This window comes from Penicillium coprophilum (assembly GCF_028826855.1).
Source record: "Penicillium coprophilum strain IBT 35676 chromosome Unknown utg000006l_segment0_segment0, whole genome shotgun sequence".
Lineage (NCBI taxonomy): Eukaryota > Fungi > Ascomycota > Eurotiomycetes > Eurotiales > Aspergillaceae > Penicillium > Penicillium coprophilum.
The window spans coordinates 55,186-72,503 of NW_026622725.1; the positions used below are offsets into that span (position 1 = coordinate 55,186).

At 50.1% G+C, this 17,318-nt stretch overlaps 8 protein-coding genes across 8 annotated transcripts; 2 read left to right on the top strand and 6 right to left on the bottom strand.

The window, feature by feature from the left end:
• Positions 1–677: 677 nt before the first annotated feature.
• On the top strand, positions 678–4,549 carry N7500_009035 (GTPase-activating protein LRG1; the record flags this gene model as incomplete). The annotated part of the gene is made up of 5 exons (XM_056680176.1): positions 678–1,076; positions 1,138–2,554; positions 2,616–3,698; positions 3,779–4,041; positions 4,094–4,549. Coding segments are annotated over 5 exons (3,618 nt in total), but the record flags the coding sequence as incomplete, so codon positions are not given.
• A 1,015-nt stretch (positions 4,550–5,564) lies between these two features.
• Positions 5,565–7,252, bottom strand: N7500_009036 (Peptidase S10 serine carboxypeptidase; the record flags this gene model as incomplete). The annotated part of the gene is made up of 4 exons (XM_056680177.1): positions 5,565–6,451; positions 6,511–6,737; positions 6,786–7,059; positions 7,114–7,252. 4 exons carry the CDS (start codon positions 7,250–7,252, stop codon positions 5,565–5,567), a joined length of 1,527 nt encoding a protein of 508 aa, XP_056527559.1.
• Positions 7,253–8,055: 803 nt separating this feature from the next.
• On the bottom strand, positions 8,056–8,976 carry N7500_009037 (SDR family oxidoreductase; the record flags this gene model as incomplete). Its single annotated transcript, XM_056680178.1, has 2 exons — positions 8,056–8,441; positions 8,499–8,976. 2 exons carry the CDS (start codon positions 8,974–8,976, stop codon positions 8,056–8,058), a joined length of 864 nt encoding a protein of 287 aa, XP_056527560.1.
• A 1,665-nt stretch (positions 8,977–10,641) lies between these two features.
• On the bottom strand, positions 10,642–11,790 carry N7500_009038 (uncharacterized protein; the record flags this gene model as incomplete). Its single annotated transcript, XM_056680179.1, has 3 exons — positions 10,642–11,299; positions 11,350–11,617; positions 11,670–11,790. The coding sequence occupies 3 exons, from the start codon at positions 11,788–11,790 to the stop codon at positions 10,642–10,644; spliced, it is 1,047 nt and encodes a 348-aa protein (XP_056527561.1).
• Positions 11,791–11,984: 194 nt separating this feature from the next.
• Positions 11,985–13,032, top strand: N7500_009039 (proteasome regulatory particle base subunit RPN10; the record flags this gene model as incomplete). The annotated part of the gene is made up of 4 exons (XM_056680180.1): positions 11,985–12,047; positions 12,102–12,140; positions 12,198–12,417; positions 12,481–13,032. Exons 1-4 carry the CDS (start codon positions 12,022–12,024, stop codon positions 13,030–13,032), a joined length of 837 nt encoding a protein of 278 aa, XP_056527562.1. The 5' UTR covers positions 11,985–12,021.
• A 244-nt stretch (positions 13,033–13,276) lies between these two features.
• N7500_009040 (trafficking protein particle complex subunit 4) lies at positions 13,277–13,849 on the bottom strand (the record flags this gene model as incomplete). The annotated part of the gene is made up of 2 exons (XM_056680181.1): positions 13,277–13,652; positions 13,710–13,849. 2 exons carry the CDS (start codon positions 13,847–13,849, stop codon positions 13,277–13,279), a joined length of 516 nt encoding a protein of 171 aa, XP_056527563.1.
• A 579-nt stretch (positions 13,850–14,428) lies between these two features.
• Positions 14,429–15,215, bottom strand: N7500_009041 (putative O-methyltransferase; the record flags this gene model as incomplete). The annotated part of the gene is made up of 2 exons (XM_056680182.1): positions 14,429–14,467; positions 14,523–15,215. The coding sequence occupies 2 exons, from the start codon at positions 15,213–15,215 to the stop codon at positions 14,429–14,431; spliced, it is 732 nt and encodes a 243-aa protein (XP_056527564.1).
• A 973-nt stretch (positions 15,216–16,188) lies between these two features.
• Positions 16,189–16,886, bottom strand: N7500_009042 (uncharacterized protein; the record flags this gene model as incomplete). The annotated part of the gene is made up of 3 exons (XM_056680183.1): positions 16,189–16,367; positions 16,416–16,767; positions 16,860–16,886. The coding sequence occupies 3 exons, from the start codon at positions 16,884–16,886 to the stop codon at positions 16,189–16,191; spliced, it is 558 nt and encodes a 185-aa protein (XP_056527565.1).
• Positions 16,887–17,318: the final 432 nt, after the last annotated feature.

Below are 17,318 nucleotides of genomic sequence, written 5' to 3' on the forward strand. Positions count from 1 at the left end.
AAACCCCCCTAATATAAAAGTAAACATGGGAATTGTATAGACCCACGTGACCCAGGGTCCTGGACTAATTAGGGGGGGGTAACAAATGCCCAAGCCCATCATCTCCATTCCTCCCCAGCCCACTTCTTTTCCCCTCGCCCTTGCACCTTAATTCTCTCTTGAAGTCTGAGCATTTGCCTGTTCGATTTGGGATGCTTGACGCTCGATAATCCCCGCCTGTTGGTCTCACCTTGAAAGCTCTCCCCTCGAAATCGGCCCCCGCGTCCTTGAGCCTGCGCGATCTCAGACCCTTCGTTCACAACCTTCCTCTATACCGCTTCACCACTTCGATTTCAGTCATTTGGCGCGCGCATTATTTCCCTACTACATCGGCTACACCCGCGTGTCTTTGCATGGCGTGAGGGTGAGTATATTCTGGGGAACAATAGAGGTCCCGGTTCAACCAGCCAAGGCACGAGATTCTAATTTAAGAATCAGACTCTTGACCGTACGCGCCTAGCCTACCCTCAATTTACCGCTAGTCTTGAAACCGTGTCGCATCTTTGATTCGACACTCCCTGTCAACCCACGTCTACCACACCTCGCTGATTCCCTTACCCTCGACTCTTTGCATGCAGTGTTCGGCGTAACTCAACTCAACAAAATCCCACCATCCCTCTGCTGACGGGGGACCAAGATGCCCCCCCGGTGGACTCCCAGCCAGTCTGGTTGCAGGCAACCCTAGCGGCCGTCCCACCGTTGACACCTCTGGCTACGGGGCTAGCTATACGAAGAACACACCCACATCTCCCGAAGACAGTTTAATTCCATTCGATTCACCATCAACACGAACGGCAGGCGCAAGCCCAATTACTCCCGTGAACCAGGAGGATGGGCGCTCAGGTCGTGGCCTGGGTCCTGACCAGGCTGGCTTCCGCGACCGTTCAACACCTCGAGATCGCTCACGAGTAAACGGGCGTCAAAATAAGTCCCCCGGTGCCTCGTCGCGCCTATGTCAAAAATGCGGTGAACCACTCACTGGCCAATTTGTTCGAGCATTGGGCGGTACTTTTCATCTGGAGTGCTTCAAGTGCGAAGTAAGTTGCTTCTTCTAGTTGGGGCTTTGGGGACCTTGTCTAACGTTTTTACTCCTCTCAGGACTGTGGCGAGATCGTTGCTTCCAAGTTTTTCCCCGTCGATTCAGAAGATTCAAGCTGCCAATTTCCGCTTTGTGAAACCGATTACTTTAGACGACTCAGCCTTTTATGTCACGAGTGCGGCGGCGCACTCCGCGGATCATACATTACAGCGTTAGACCGGAAGTATCATATCGAGCACTTTACCTGTTCAGTTTGTCCGACCGTCTTTGGTGCTCAGGACTCCTATTATGAGCACGAGAGCAAGGTCTACTGCCACTTTCACTACTCAACCCAGTTTGCCCAGCGGTGCCATGGGTGCCACACTGCGATTCTAAAACAATTTGTCGAGATCTTCCGCAACGGCCAAAACCAACACTGGCACCCTGAATGTTACATGATCCACAAGTTCTGGAATGTCCGGTTATCCCCTGCTGGTCAAACATGGGAGCCTCCACCGGTGGACGAGGATGCCAGTGAAGATGAGCGCAAGCATATTCGCGATGAAGAAGACCTTATGGAAGAGAAGGTCTTCAATATTTGGAATACCCTCTCTACCTTTGAAGAATCATCCGCCGCATGCATTTCAGATATGCTGCTTCATGTGAGCAACGGCGCTTACATTGATGGTGTTCTCGTAGCCAAACGCTTCATTGAACATGTGGAAATCCTTTTCGGGGCAGTCGATCAGCTTGCTGATTATATCAAATCCCATGAGTTAAAAGGTAAGTCTCGCACCGCTAATCTCACACCGTCGGGACTGATCGCTGATCCTTCTGAACCAGAACTTTCCTACGGCCGCGAAGCCAAACTGCTCTGCAAAAAGATTGTCGCTTTCTTTGCTCTTTTATCGAAAACCCAGGAAACCGGGGTACGCAAACTTGGCGTTACCCAGGAACTCCTGTCCCTGGTGACTGGTCTAGCTCATTACCTCAAACTCCTTATCCGCATCGGTCTACAAGGTGCACTCAAACTTGAACGCGAGAAGTCTGCACCAGACGGGCTACATAACTTCCTGGAGCACCTCCGTGATCTGGAGGCATTAGCAGAGCACGAAAATGACAATACACCGGTCGACCTGATGGCTGGAGTAGAAGGCTTGGCCGATCAACTTTCGGATTGTTGCATCGCCTGCAAAGAACCAATTGACGACGAATGTGTTCAGTTGGGTCAAAGTCGCTGGCACATCAAGCCGCCTCATCTCTCGTGCAAATCATGTCAGAATGACTTGACTGCTGATCTGCAAGATGCACGGTGGAGTGAGAGCGAGGAGCAAGTCTACTGCGGTGCTTGCGCCCATCAGATGAACCTTGGTTCCACTGTGAAGGGTGGTTTCACTCCAGTCTCAAAATTGCAACAATTCGTTTTCTTGCTGAAAGTGGCACTCGCACGGCTTCTCGCCGTTCTTCGATCCGGTGGAACCTTGCCTGATACATCCGGTAAGACACTTTTACACTACCCCCATCCCGCCGGCAGTTTGTCTAATTTGCTCCGCCCCAGCCGACCCCAACCTCAATGATCATGAGAACACAGACGGCCAGCGAGGCACATCCCAGGCTCGTCGGGCAAACAGACGCCAGTCATATGCCGGTGGCTCGCGAGATGGCTTGGAAGAAACATCCCTTGAGCAGACCGTCGGCGAGATGCGTCGGTTGCGGTCTATTCGCAACGAGCGAACCCTATCTACAACATACAAACGGGCTCGCGCATCCAGAATCATCGATGGACCAGAAGGCAGAAGTGCCCGACCAGGTTCATCAGGCAACGATGGCAGTGACCCGAGGGGCCACGGTTTCCAGATTGTGGAAGAACGGGATGCCAATGGCGAAACCGTGACCGATTTGACCTTTGGGGCCCAGGATGCCTTGACGCTAGATGATATCCCCCGCATTGTTGCGGCTGAACAAGCCAAAGAGCAGCGACCTAATGCCTACAGGCATGCGGGCCCAAAACTCCTTGGGGGGACAGAGCCGATGCCCAGATACAACCATGGCCACCAGCGGGGAGTATCGAGTGGAAATTTGGAGGCCCTCATAGAGCCGACCCGAACCAAGCGCTATTTCTCAGAACTAACTGCCTTGGAATATTTCATCGTTCGTCACGTTGCTGTGCTACAGATGGAACCCTTGGTAGAGGGTCATTTCACGATGGAAGAGCTTCTTTCTCTTATTGAGTCGCGCAAACCTACCATATGGAACATCTTTGGCCGAGCCTTCAAGGACAACAAGAAGGCTAATAAAAAGAAGGGTGTTTTCGGTGTCGGTCTAGACTATTTGGTCGAAAAGGAGGGTACAGAGTCAAGTCACGGCGTTGGCCCTGGTGCGCTCCGTATTCCCACGTTGGTTGATGATTCTGTTTGCGCTATGCGGCAGATGGACATGTCCGTTGAGGGCGTCTTCCGAAAGAACGGCAACATCCGCCGATTAAAGGATACTGCAGAGCTGATCGACACCAAGTACGAGTCAGTTGATCTGACAAAGGAAACTCCTGTGCAGATCGCAGCTCTTTTGAAGAAGTTCCTCCGTGAGATGCCCGATCCGCTCTTGACTTTCAAGCTACACAAGCTGTTTGTCGTCTCACAAAGTAAGTTCTGATAATATGGTCATCAGTCTGCTTGCGGAATGCTAATCTCTGTCGCAGAAATGGATAACGCCGAGAAACAGAGGCGGCTACTTCACTTGACATGCTGTCTACTTCCCAAAGCCCATCGCGATACGATGGAAGTTCTTTTGCCTTCTTAAATTGGACATCATCCTTCTCACATGTGGATGAAGAGTCTGGAAGCAAGATGGACATTCACAATCTTGCAACTGTCATCACGCCCAATATCCTCTACCCCAATGCGAAAAGCAGCACAGTGGACGAAAGCTTCTTGTCCATCGAGGCTGTCAATGCCTTGATCACGTATAACGATGCATTCTGCGAGGTAGGTCACCCAGGTTGAGGTGTCGACAGACTCATACTGACTCTATCAACAGATTCCAGAAGACCTACAATCGGTCTTGGGCGATCCAACTCTTTTCAGGGAGAATGCCGAAGTGACAACCAAGGAAATTCTGAAAAGATACGGGGATATTGCTCGAGGCAGCTTTTCACAGAAACCCGAAAACGGTGGCGAGACATTCACGATCACCACCCCCAACCGAAGCAACAGCACTCCGGCTTCCGCGCGTATCGAGACCGATCCATCTCAAGATGCAGCCTGGCAGATGCAAAGTTCTGTGCGCCATGTCCCAGGGCCTAGCGGACATACTCATTCGGCAAGCGCCAACGCCCAGGCTGGACTTGATTTCGCTCCTCCCCCGGCAGCATATCACCGTGACCGTAGCACCAGCAATGGTAGCCAGCCAATTGCAGGGGCACCTGATGGTCAATCATCAAATGTGGCATATAGGCCGCGTCCGAGTGCAGGTGCCATGGGTGTCACTGGGTAGACTGGATCTCCTTACACTCCTCCTGCACAGCTACAATACTGTGGTACATCATCCAACCTCATCCTGCATCTATCTCATACAATTTCCGTGAAGTGTTTTCTTTTCTCGTTTCTTGGGAAATTCTTAGCGTCCTTTTTCTTTTCTTTTTGTCGAGTGATACGGCTGGTTGACGGAGTTCTTTCCCCCATTTTTTTTTACCGATGAAAATTCCCCAAAAGTGATCAACAAGCCACTTGGTCGCTATTGATTTCTGTTTCTTTTCTCTATCTCCATAGCTGAGATTCCCTGCTTTTTATTTCTTCTTTTTTGTTCATCTGCATCTGATTCGAGGGATCAGCCATACCCATACCTGTCCCTCTGGGCTCCATAAATGTCCTTTTTTTCCTTTCTCTCTCGCTTTCGATTCCTGAGCATGCTCATTCCTTTTTGTGTGGGCCAGGCTACGGCTATACCTAGACCCTTTTTTTTTTCCTTTCTTCTCTTCTGATTCTTGTCCCCAGGTCTTTTGCTTAACAAGACCCTGGGAGATTTTATTTCCTTTCTTAGTTCAATCGACATGGTTGCCATACCTGTGCTGAGTAATTGCCCAGATACTTCTATTGTAAAATCATGGTTGCGAGCCTACCATGTGGGTCTTAAAAGAATAGAAATGCAGTTTTCACACGCATTTATTACATACCTCTAGACGGCACTAGAAAGACAGCTATATATGGCTGCAAGCGACGTCGATTTGGCCCATCTGCCAATTCCTCTATCACGCCAACCTATGTACAAGCCCTTATAAGCAAGAGTTGATTCTCTCCATTCAAAAACGATGGTTCTATGGAATCGATATATGCTCTACTCCAAACCACCTATGATATCCAAGTCATTCATAGATCCCGTGGAGAGAAGTCAAACGCCACTATAAAAACCACTTTGCTATTGCTACCATCTTTATCTGTCTTTTTCAAGGTATTTGGAGGCTCGGAATAAATGATCTATCGAAACAAAAACGAATATACGGAGAAGAGCATCAAAGACGATCATCCTCACCCAACAACCACTGGACATGACGATAAGACACTCGCCCTTGATCCTGGGGCTGTCGATGACCCGCTTGAAAGGTTTCTGCAAACATCAAACCACGTTCATAGTGTTGAATCCCCATCATCCCCTGTGGACCGTCGAGGTCTCCATATCCCTCTTGAGCATCGAAGACCGCACCGTATTGCAAGTCGGACATGTCGATATGAATAGGGGCGGTAGGACGACTTTGGAAGCCTAGCTCGCCATTCCAGGTCATGTTCTGGATCGCCAGTAACGTTCCATTCGTGATAATTAAGTAATCCCAATCTCCGTTCGAGATCAAGACTCGGTTAGTTGCCTCGATAACTCGGGGCAGGACATGCTCTGTGGGATTTGCAGACTCATCGTATTGTTGCTCAGGCCCTGGATTGTCGCTCACAAAGACACTTTCCACGCTGCAAAGCTCCCAGTCAATATTCTCAGGAACATGCAGAGCTTTCTTGACATCGGTGCGGTTGAAATAAGTTGCGGGACCCGGTTGATAGGCAACGTCTGTGGGGAAGCCCAGAACATCCCATAAGAGCGGACAGGTTTGGCTGATTTTGTAAGGATTCCAGCATGGGTTCGGAGTGAAAGCTTCGTAGTAGATCATGTTGTAAATGTCGCACTCGGAGTAGTCCATATATTTGGGTGGCTGTACTCCAGAGGCCGGATAAGTGAAGTACTCATCGAAATGTTCCTTGTAGCCGCATTCTTCGTACGTATCTTGCAGTTTGGCCATAAATGATTGGTTAAAGTTGAACAGCTCGGCATGCTGTTGAACGAAGGGGTAGGCGGGGAGTGCAGCCTGAAGATAATCCCACTGGCCGATGCAAGCATCATACATCAGAGCTCCTGGTATAGGATTAGAACGTGCTACCCATATAATGCAGGATGGCATTCTCAAGTCTTACCGCTGAGGTTGAAGTGTTCGGTATCGTTCTTGTCGAGCATGGCGGCGGAGATGTAGGGCACGTATCGGCCCGCATAGCTCTCACCAGTCAGGAAGATTCGAAAGTTCTTGATATCATATTCATCTTGGAATTCTTGAAAGAATTTCACGAAATCGGCAGCGATGTGCTCCTCGTTGGTCGCCGTGGGTGTACCATTTGAGTACCCAACGCCAACTGGTTGGTCGACCCTAAACACGGTGAGTTTACTACAACTTCAGCCCTGGCTAATGACTCACCATAACATATTGGTTAAATTCACCCATGAGTACTCATTAATGACCGGTTCGTAGGTGCCGGGCTGCCAGGTGAAACGTCCATTCTCCTGGAAAAACCCTTGCATCGAACTACATCCCGGTCCCCCATTTAACCAAACTGTGAGGTCGTCGCTTGGTTCCCCGATCTTTGGCTGGAAAATATAGAACAAGGCATCATGATCCCGGATGGGCATCAATCCCGCGTACATCTCTCCCAGTTCAAAATGAACATCTGGAAGGCTCTCCACCACATGAGCTAGATATATGGTCAGCTGCGATTGAAAGAATGTATAGAGTCAAGCATACGTACATTTGGTCTTGTTGGTTAGAAATCGATAATTTGATTGATCGATCTGCTCAAATCCAGAGCCTTGGGTCTGTTGTTCTGCTTGGCCGCCATTGGTGAGAAGTGCGATCGCCAGGAGTGCAGTGATAGATCGACCGAACATCCTGACAATTCCCGTAGCTCGCGTGCGGATGATGTTGACAATGCAAACTCTCCGGGCAGCGCTCAGGAGCTATTATTATACAAGTCAGTTCTCCCTAAAACTTCGGAGATTCTCTTTCCTTTTCCTTCCTTTGCAATGATCTGCAATTATAGATCCACTTTTCAGGAGATCGCCAGTGCTAATCGATGCCGCTAACCCGGCCAAAAGTTTGAATTACAGAAGATCGGCAATTGACTGTCTCAAGGGAAAACCAGAAAGGACGGGTCAACATTTCAGAGCGAGTGTATCATATGGGAAATTGTATCTTGAACCCTCAAAGCATTCTTCATTTCAGTGGATCTGAGTCTACTAATCGAGACTGTATAGAACGAAGTTAGCAGTGTCGGGAACCACACACTGGGAAACACCTCTAGTAGGCTTGTGTCTCGCAGCTCGGTGGCACTTGCCGTACAAAGAACTTCATATAGCAAAAGACGCTAACAGAAGGTTCAATATTGTAGGTTCGCCAATACTTCGAATGGTTTGACGCGGGTTTATGCGGCTCGAAATCGCCCAATCGGGGAATGTAAGGGCCCGCTGCACATCCATGGGTCAATCATGACGGGTCCATGGGTCTTGGGTGTCTCGTGACCCACTCCGGGTTCTGCAGGAACAACCTGGAAACATACAGGGTGATGTTGAATTGGAGATGTTGAGATACAATCACCTCTCCTTTATTCATTGCTAGGCTTCGGACTATCGATGCTGCGAACAGTTCTAAGGCTATCCCTATTTATGTGATGAGTTTTGAAGGTCCCAAAACTCTATTTATCGACATCCACGCTGTTGGTTGCAGAGCCAAACACCCCCAAAGCATGGCCGAGGTATTCCTGGACTCCTTTGAGTCGAGGGGTCATATCACTGCCCAGAGGGAGAAGCTTCTCCGTTTGGCGACCTTCACCATATCCTTCACCAGTAACGACCTGGTACACGGCCTGCATTGCTTTGTCCTTGTCACCATTGGGCTTGATCGCCCCACTGATCAAAAGACCCCGAACTTGCTCGGTGAAGGTTCCCTTGTAGCCCTCCGGCAAGGGAGTCTTGCCCAGAACTACCGAGTGAGGCATGTTGGTGTTGAAGGTTCCGAGAATGACAGTCAGGGTGCGAATGTTGAATGGGGCAACCTCTTTAGCGAGAATCTTGGTGAGGGCTATTGAACTCATATTCAGCCATCTCTTTCACTTGATGAGAAATTGTCGATACATACCGTCCAATCCAGCCTTTGCACCCGCATATACTCCCATAGTGGGAATCCCGTCAAGCGAAGCACCGCTACTCATGTTGACTATCACGCCAGACTTTCGCTGGCGCATATGGGGCAGAATAGCACGGATGAGACGTAAGGGACCAAAGTACATAGTCTCCATCTGGGTTCTTACCTCCTCCTCGTCAACAGTCTCAATAGGGGCGTAGATGGAATAGCCGGCGTTGTTGACTAGCACATCGATATGGTCGCCACGGCTCTCCAGCTCAGTGATTATCTCGCCGCTGTCGCGACTGTCCACATCAAGTTGGACCCATTTGCCTCCCTTGGATTTGATCTCGGCAACCAGCTCCGGGGTACGCGATGGATTGCGCGAGGTCGCAATGACCTTGTGTCCCCCAGCCTGGGCGGCGCGGGTTAGGGAAAGGCCAAAGCCAGAGGAGCAGCCAGTAATGAGCCAGGTCAGGTGGGTAGTAGCCATTGTTTCTGGTAACGATAATGATAAACAGACATGAGCATCGATAGGTCTGCTTTAAGCATCATGGACCGGACTTAGGGCTACACTAACGCCGCAGATATGCGATAACTCCGGCTGATTGCATTAGTCTACTCAGGGACGGCACATTTACTCTGATCTGCAACAGGAGACATGGCTCGGTTGATTTCGAGAGGATTATCAGTGAATTGCATCCCATCGAGACTTTTGCGCGGAAGATGGTGTGCGATCACTCATAAACTCGAGGCCTATGGATTTCTCGAGGCCAACGAAGCATTGTGAGACACCTCGTTCTCCCTTCAGAAGCAGGGCTGACGCTAATACCCGCAACTTGTCCAGAATTCCCATTCCATGCATTGTTGGGATACTTCAAGTCGAGGGAAGGCAAGGAAAAGATTGATTGGCGATGTTGCGTTAAGGTTCCCTCAAGAGATCCTCCTCGTGGAACAGATATGCACCCCCAGAGCCGAACAACCAAATCTCCAACTCTTCAAAGGCATCCAAATCATTTTCTCCAAGGCAAGCTCATTCTCTGGATCATACCACCCATTGTCTGTCCAACTCCAGTAGTCTCCAACGATTCTCCTGTCTTCCGACAACTCTCAAAATCAATAATCACCGGGACACCATACTCATCAAACATGATATAAGACGGATTGATATTATTATGCACAAGGCCAAGGGAATGGAGATGCTTGATTCCATCAAGAATCCCATGGAAGTTCTGCTTCAGGGAATCTTCGATCCTTTCGCGACCACTAGTCCGGAAATGCTTCTTGTTCAGTGATTCAGGATTGACCTTCGCGGCCAAGATTTGCTTGTACCGTTTGAAGCAAAGACCAGTCTCCCGACCGTTCTTCTCTCGGCAGCCGTATTAAGTAGCAATATCGGGGTGTGGATGCCTGCGAAGGACTTCACATACTTCAAGCTCGCGTTGAATATCGTCCTCCAGTTCGGGATTTAAGAAATCGGTTAAGCCTGGTGCTTTCAGCTAACAGTCTTGTTCTGACGCCACAGCCCATGTTTCCTGAATTTCCGGGCCTCTGTCGTTTGTTTTGATTGTCCTCAAATTCTTCAACTGATTGATATCAGTAGGTTTCGATGATCGATCGTTCCATGACGCCCAGTATAGAATGCCGTCTTGTCGCACGACGAAGTTCTGCCAACAAAACTCGAGCTTGCCGTCAGTGGTTTGGGACGATCCTCCTGGATGATCTCCATTCTGATAGCCGATTGGTGCTCTTGGTATGGGGTGAAGCCTGTGTTATGATAAATGGGCAGGAATCGACATGAGCTCGCTAGAAGAGCGGTGTGGGGGCAAAGGCAGTTCAATTGACAGGTACAAAAGCCATCGTGGTTTCGTATTTGCCCTATGTTGTTTCGGACTGGTGGACTAATGAAAAACAAGGATGTTTGTACAGCAAAGTGTTGGTTTGAAAAGAACTTGGTTCGGATATCCGGACAAAAGCCATGATTGTATACCCGACTGAAGGAAAAACACCTATTATGATACCACGCCGAAGAATCAACATGGAAGACACCACCCGGACTCAAATTGTTAGAGTCTGCAATCACCCACGCTCAAATAAACAGAATCCCACCCAACTCCAAAGTAGAAAGACAAATGCCTGTGCGATCACGTAAACAGTCCTAAATCCGCTTGCGCAGCGCTCGGGTCCGAGTCGCAGTTTCAGTCACAGCTGGAGCGGTAGTCTTGCGCATCGAAGCAGTAGTGGGTGTATTCTTGACAGCCATCGATGCAGCTTGCATGCGAGAAGCCGGCCTCTTCGTGGTAGCCGCAGTAGATGCTGCAGTGGGCTTTCTCGCGCCAGTGCCAGTCCGTGTGGACTTGGTAACCGTTGTACCCGAAGACGCGGTGGACCCTGTGCTATTCTTCCGCTCGCCCTGTCGGGTCGCTGGGCGTGGCAAAGGTGACCGAATAGTTTTGGGCCCCGTTGCAGCACGTGTGGTAGTTCTCTGGGCCTGCAAAGGAGGTCGCTGATCCCTCACTGCAGACACAGTGGCGCCGCGTGATCGCAGCGGGCTGGACGGTTTTAGTGGTGAGGTTGGACGCGCCAGATATGAGGGTTGATCCTTCTCAGGGGATGCACGGAAGGGTGAGTGGGGATAAGTTCTCGAATTGTTGGACTTGGGAGATAGAATTCGGTTCTCGTTGCCCCGTACTTCCTGAGACGCCACGCGCGAGGCTCCGCCTGCTCCGGCTGGCTTCACGCGACGCTTGGGATTCTTGAGTTCGGGTTCGCGACTGGCTGGGGCATTCTCTTTGTCGGAGAAGTGGCCATCGTGGCTACAGATTCTGTCAGTCAAAGAAACAAATTGGGCTCGAGTATATCGTACCTTCCCCTGCGAGCTCTACCGTCGCGTGTGGTTTCTGGTTCTACGGAGATGCTTGCGATATTACGGGACACCTTGATGGGCGAGTGTTTTCGGGCAGGCGACAGAACCTGCTGTTTGTTTGCGGCGGCATTGTGCTTTTCGAGCAGCTCGCCGATATTGGCCTTGCGTAGCGAGACGGGGATCCGATTGACGCGTCGCTCAATGCGCGCCCGGAGGTCATTTGCCTGAAGGGCATATTGAGCACGAAGCTTACGTGCACGCTCAGTGACTGTAGCAAAATTAGCGTCGTATTCATTCTGTAAACCCACAATTCAACCCACTTTCAAGTTGTAGATTGTCCATCAGCGCCTGCTTCTGGTGCTGCGTCAGACGCATCCTTTTAGTAGGACTACCCGTAGGCGTGGCGTCCACGGCGTCTGATTTGCGCTTAATAGCAGGCATTGTTCAGAGTTCAAGGGAGATAGACTGAGATGTGTCGAAGTACAAGGGCCAAAGTTAAGGTGTGGAGCAAGGAGGACCACAACAAACAGCGTGCTCAGGCGGGGAGAAGTGGCAGAATGCAGAGCTTCCACCTCGCCTTCGTCATCCGTCTTCATCACCCATACGCCGCTCTCATATTCACTCGCTGTTCTGCCCTCCTTTACATCATTAATTCCCTTAGATTCCACCATCATGACGCTGGAAGCTACTATGATCATGTCCGTCATTGTCCATCCTCCAGGTTAGTTTTCTCTGCTGACTCCAAGCTACAGTGTCGACAACAGCGAAAGCAGTCGCAATGGAGACTACACGTGAGTACATCCGATGATACTATATCTGCCTCTGTGGACGATGACTAATTGTCACAGAACAACCCGGTGGCAATCTCAAGTCGATGCTGTTAGCATCATTCACAATGCAAAGATGCGTTTAAACGCCCAGTCGGCTGTCGGCCTCATGAGCATGGGCGGCAAGGGCCCCGAAGTGCTATCCACCTTCACACCTGAGTTCGGCGCAATTCTCGCTGGCTTGCACCGAACAAAGATTCACGGCACAGCTCACCTCAGCTCGAGCATCCAGGTTGCAGCGGTAAGTCCTTCCAGCCGATCTTCGAGGTGCGAAGCTCTGTAACTAATCTTGATGGTATTTCAGTTGGCACTCAAGCATCGCATGGAAAAGTCCCAGCGTCAACGCATCATCGTATTCTCCTGTTCGCCCATCGAAGAAGATGAGAAGACCCTCGTGAAGCTCGCAAAGAAGATGAAGAAGAACAACGTGTCGATCGACGTGATAGCTTTCGGAGATTTGGAATCCGACCAGACCAAGAAGCTGGAGGCTTTCGTTGAGAATGTCAAGAGCGGTGATGGTTCCCACCTCGCCATCATTCCACCAGGACCCCATCTTCTCAGCGATCAGCTACAGCTGACCCCGATCCTGGCTGGCGAGGATGCCGAGATCGGCGGAGGCGGCGGCGAGGGCGAGGCTGGCGGATTTGGATTTGACGATGCCGCCGAGAACGATCCCGAGCTGGCATTCGCCCTGCGCTTATCGATGGAGGACGAGAAGAACCGACAGGAAAAGGAGAAGCGCGATCGGGAAGAACAGGAAGCCAAGACGCAACTGGGAAATATTCCCGAGGAGGGCCATGGCGAGTCCAGCGGTGACAAAGATAAGAAGGACGAGGACAAGATGGACACCGCGTAAAGTCCGACCGGAGATTTGAATATGACCGTGATGCATACCCGGCGTTTCCTTCTGCTTTTGTCTTGTATTCTCTCAAGTCGACCTTTTCTGGTACGTTCTACAGTGTGCAAGGGCAATATATTATGTGATTTGGTATTATACGAGACGGAGTGATATCCGGACACAAGTACAGGAACAAAACGTATCTAGTTCGTAAAGTCATGATGTCTATCCCCTTTCTGCGTGGTTCCATCGCCCATCGGGGCTACGTCCTCCCCCTCAACCACGCCCCCAGATGCCGATCAAATGCCTCACATCGCACCGGCATCTCAATCTGATAGAATGGATTCTTCATCACGAAGTCCGCGTAGAGCTCGTAAATCTTCTGAATGATTGTATCCACGCTGCCAGTCAAGGGATCCGTGAACAGCAAGAATTTTGTCCCCGTCAGGGTTTGGAAACAAGTCAATCGAAACTTGTCTGTCTCGAGGTGATCCAGTCCGGAGACTGGTACACCGGGATTTGGGTAGGAGTAACCGGACGTCGCAGGAGCAGCTGTGCCCGCTGAAGAGGTTGCGGGTGGCTGAGCGGGTTGGGAGATGGGGATTTTCGGTGTGATTGAGCGTGTGATTGCATGAACACTATAGAAATCCAGTCAATTGGGGACTCCATGGGAGAGATGGGTACTGGTAGTTTACCCGTGAAAGGTGCCAGCTAGGACGAGGTAGTCATTTGTCGAGAGCTTGCGCAAGCCAGCCTGGAACTCGCGCTGGTAGATAAGACCACCAGCTTTATTGATGATGATTAGGGAGAAGACACCCCTATGTTTGGCCGGCATGTTAGTTGCTGTGCGATTCAATGAGCAGGTGGAACGTACATGATGAGTGTGGCGCTGGTACGGACAGCGTGGCCGGAGAAGCAAGGGGCGGAGAGCGCGATTAGGACGTCTCAAGGTGTTCCGGGTAAATTGTGTGGTTAAGCTGTATCATTGAAGATGTTCCGATCACCAACAGTAAGGTGTTGGCATGGAGTTCGCGGACAGTCGAGGAGGTTGTTTATTCCGCGCCAGTCGATAAGCGGGGAGACGGTCATCGGCCCGGGAACCCAACAGGTCCTCTGTTTTATAGACATGGGAGGTCTTCACCATTAGCAAATATAAAATAGGAGTTTGATTAATAAATGGCTAGGTTAGACCGCAAGGCTGATGTTGGGGCACATCTTGACGTTCTATGGTAGATATATATTCTTTGGATGGACACGAATATCACGAAAACATGTCGATTATAAAGAACAAGTATGTAGATATGGCCCATTGGAGCAAGGATACAGTGATCTTCGATCATTCCAATTGTTCGTATATATCTTCATAGCATCTTATTTAGCGTGTTTCTCATCACCCAGTCTACTGTGCCATACTTCACTCGAGTGCAACAACGGTGCTCACAGCGACGATGCTCTAAACCATTCATTAGTCCTAATGGCATAACAGAATTCAAAAGAACAAGACTTACAGGGCCAGGTCTCCCACCAGTAGTCTCACAAGACTTGGTCTCATACTTCACTGATCCCGATATCCCACTGCCTCCCGCCTGCACATACTGCAAATAGTCCGGCGCCCCAGGGAAATCCGTATTATCAGCAATTGCCAATGAACCGACACGCCAAAGCTTCAGCTCCTCAACTAGCTTCAGGTCAGGCAGATAGAATTGCTCCCAATGATCGAAGAAAGCCATATCGACAGTCGTGACCTTGCCCTCAGCATGCAATGTCCGAAGAGAGTCCGAACCTGGACCTTCGAGGACATGCACAAAGTCCTCAACGCCGGCCAACTTCACAAACTCCCTGGTCAGGGCAACCATCTGCGGGTTGGGATCGAAAGTATAGATGTGAACATCATCGGGTACCTTGTCGCCGTGAATGTCGCGCAGAATAGCACCCCAGGCAAGCGCAGATTTACCCACGAACGTGCCGAACTCGATGATAGTGCGTGGTGCCGGTTGTTGGGCGAGGAGTTGCTCGCGCGCAACATCGACCTTGGGTTGTCGGAAGATCATCATGTGTCCGACCTCATTGGCGAAATGCTCGATGGCGTTTGCCAAAGCCCACGGGTTGTTGGCGAAGTTGGAAGCAGGCTGGGAGAATATGAATTCGCGCAGTTCCCCTGCTCGCTGGGCGAAGATCTCGGAGAGAGGCTTTGTTGTCATAATGATTTAGGGTGTAACGGAAAGACGGAATTGTAAGATGAGAATCCTAGAGTGGATGGATAGATATATGTGTTGTACATCAGACCACAGACAACAGCCGGGATCCGATAGAATATACAGGCTCATAGTAGAGCTGGTTTGACATCCTCCGATTTCCTATAGTCAAGTCTCGGGGTTGATTTCTGTATTGGGCTATCTCGGCCGGTGTTGCAGTTGAGGTATCTATGCCTGGACTACCCAAGACTCTTGTATTGAGTCCTGATTCCTGAGCACCGAGAACAAGACGCTCCTGGGAAAGTTCAATTGTCTGACAGTGACAGCCCCAGGTAGCATGGGTCGATCACCTAAATATTATATCAATGTTACGGGTTTAGTTATACGACTCACGATGTGCCGCAGACGAAGCTCGAGAGCGTTATCTTCACACAGACGTTGGGGCTGAAATCATACTACATAGAAAATATAAGGCAAGAATAACATTGAGCAAATGAGTCCTTGTTCATAATTCAGAGCCGCATAGCCTTATTTGCGTCATGCGAACGCCTTGCATATCACACCGATGTTTTCCATCTTTCCCATCCAGGGTCGTCTCCAAGTTTTCTTTTCCGTCTTGTCTCTTTTGATTTTTTTTTGTTACTGGTGAAGCGTCATCCTGGTCTCCGAGCGAGTCGCTGGATCGGCCGGCCTCATTGTACTTTGGGGCTGTCTTCTGTTGCTTCAGAGCTGGACCCTCAGTGTCGGCGATTCGGTTCCAGCGAATTTGGATGACTTTTGTCTGTTCAACGGGATTTCAGTTGTTATATGTAAGAGCAGGGTATTGGTTGGGCATGCAAAAGGATTTGAAGTCGGTGGTGTTGGTGCTGCGACTCCAGGCGGACGGGCTAATCATGCCCATGCGGTGAATTCCGTCCAGTGTGTGAATTGTCTAGTATCCGGTCTTGCGATTGGACAATATGAGGCATTTGCTTTCCCACTAGCGAGTGCTGCATAGTCGGACATTGAAAGTTCTGTCCCCGAGCTCCCAGATATTGTTGACCTTAGCCGACCTTTCCATTCGAGGGGGGTGATATTCAGCCTCGTCTGTGTTGAGGTTATCATCTATCTTCAGATGTGGAGGCGCGGCAACCAGACCGGCCACAAGACGAGGGGGGTCTTTATCGTAGTCCAAAGCTAGCAATCATCCTGCGTGGTTATACCCACCAGTAAACACGTATACGCCTTTCCAAGCAAGTAGAAATCGCACGCTGTTTTGGACCGCAACCACGCTTGGAGCACGGGGCACACGGGAGGTTCGGACGTCGCCTGTGGCATCAAAGTCGTAAGCAAGATGCTGAGATTTGTATTTTGTGGATAGAGTCAGCAGGGCGTAGATTACCCTAGCGTCGCAGAGACGCACGTCTTTTGGTCTCCAAGTCGTCCCGGTGCTTGGATCAAAGTGCGTCTTCCAGTCACCAGGAGGGCTGCCAACCTTCCAGTCTCTAATGGAATCCAACACGAGGAAACCATCGGTGTAGATCGGGTTGTTACCATAATCTTCTTCGGACTCCCATGCCTGCGGTTATGACAACTGGCAGCAATCTCGTCCTTCAGATAACTTTCGCACTTGAGACGGAGGACTTTGAGCTTGGCTTTCCATGCGCTTACTTCATGATCGTTGACTGGGAACGCCATTCTGGCATTGGGTGCGATATGATGAGCCTGGTATCGGATGATGGCTATGAAAGAGGGTCAACACGAAAAGGCGGCGGTAAGAAGTAATGTCGCAGAAACCGAGGTCCATCTTATCATAAGCTGTATATCATTTTTTAGTGAACTTGCACAAAATTGGGAGGCGAAACCATTTCTTGGCTGTACATGGGCAATATCCACATTCATATACATGCCCTCTAGTCGCAGCAGAGCGAACAGGGGCACCTGGGCAAAATGAGGCTTATTACTATATCAAGTCAGGCACCAAAAAGAAAATCGGGGCATTCTGTAATGATATGAAGATTCCGAAGATTCAAATCACAAATGAGGTCTTGCGTGTCTGGTGGGTTTCAAATTCATGACTTTGGAAAGCTTTTCGGAGAATACGTTCAGGTCTTCTGTGTTTGACTATGG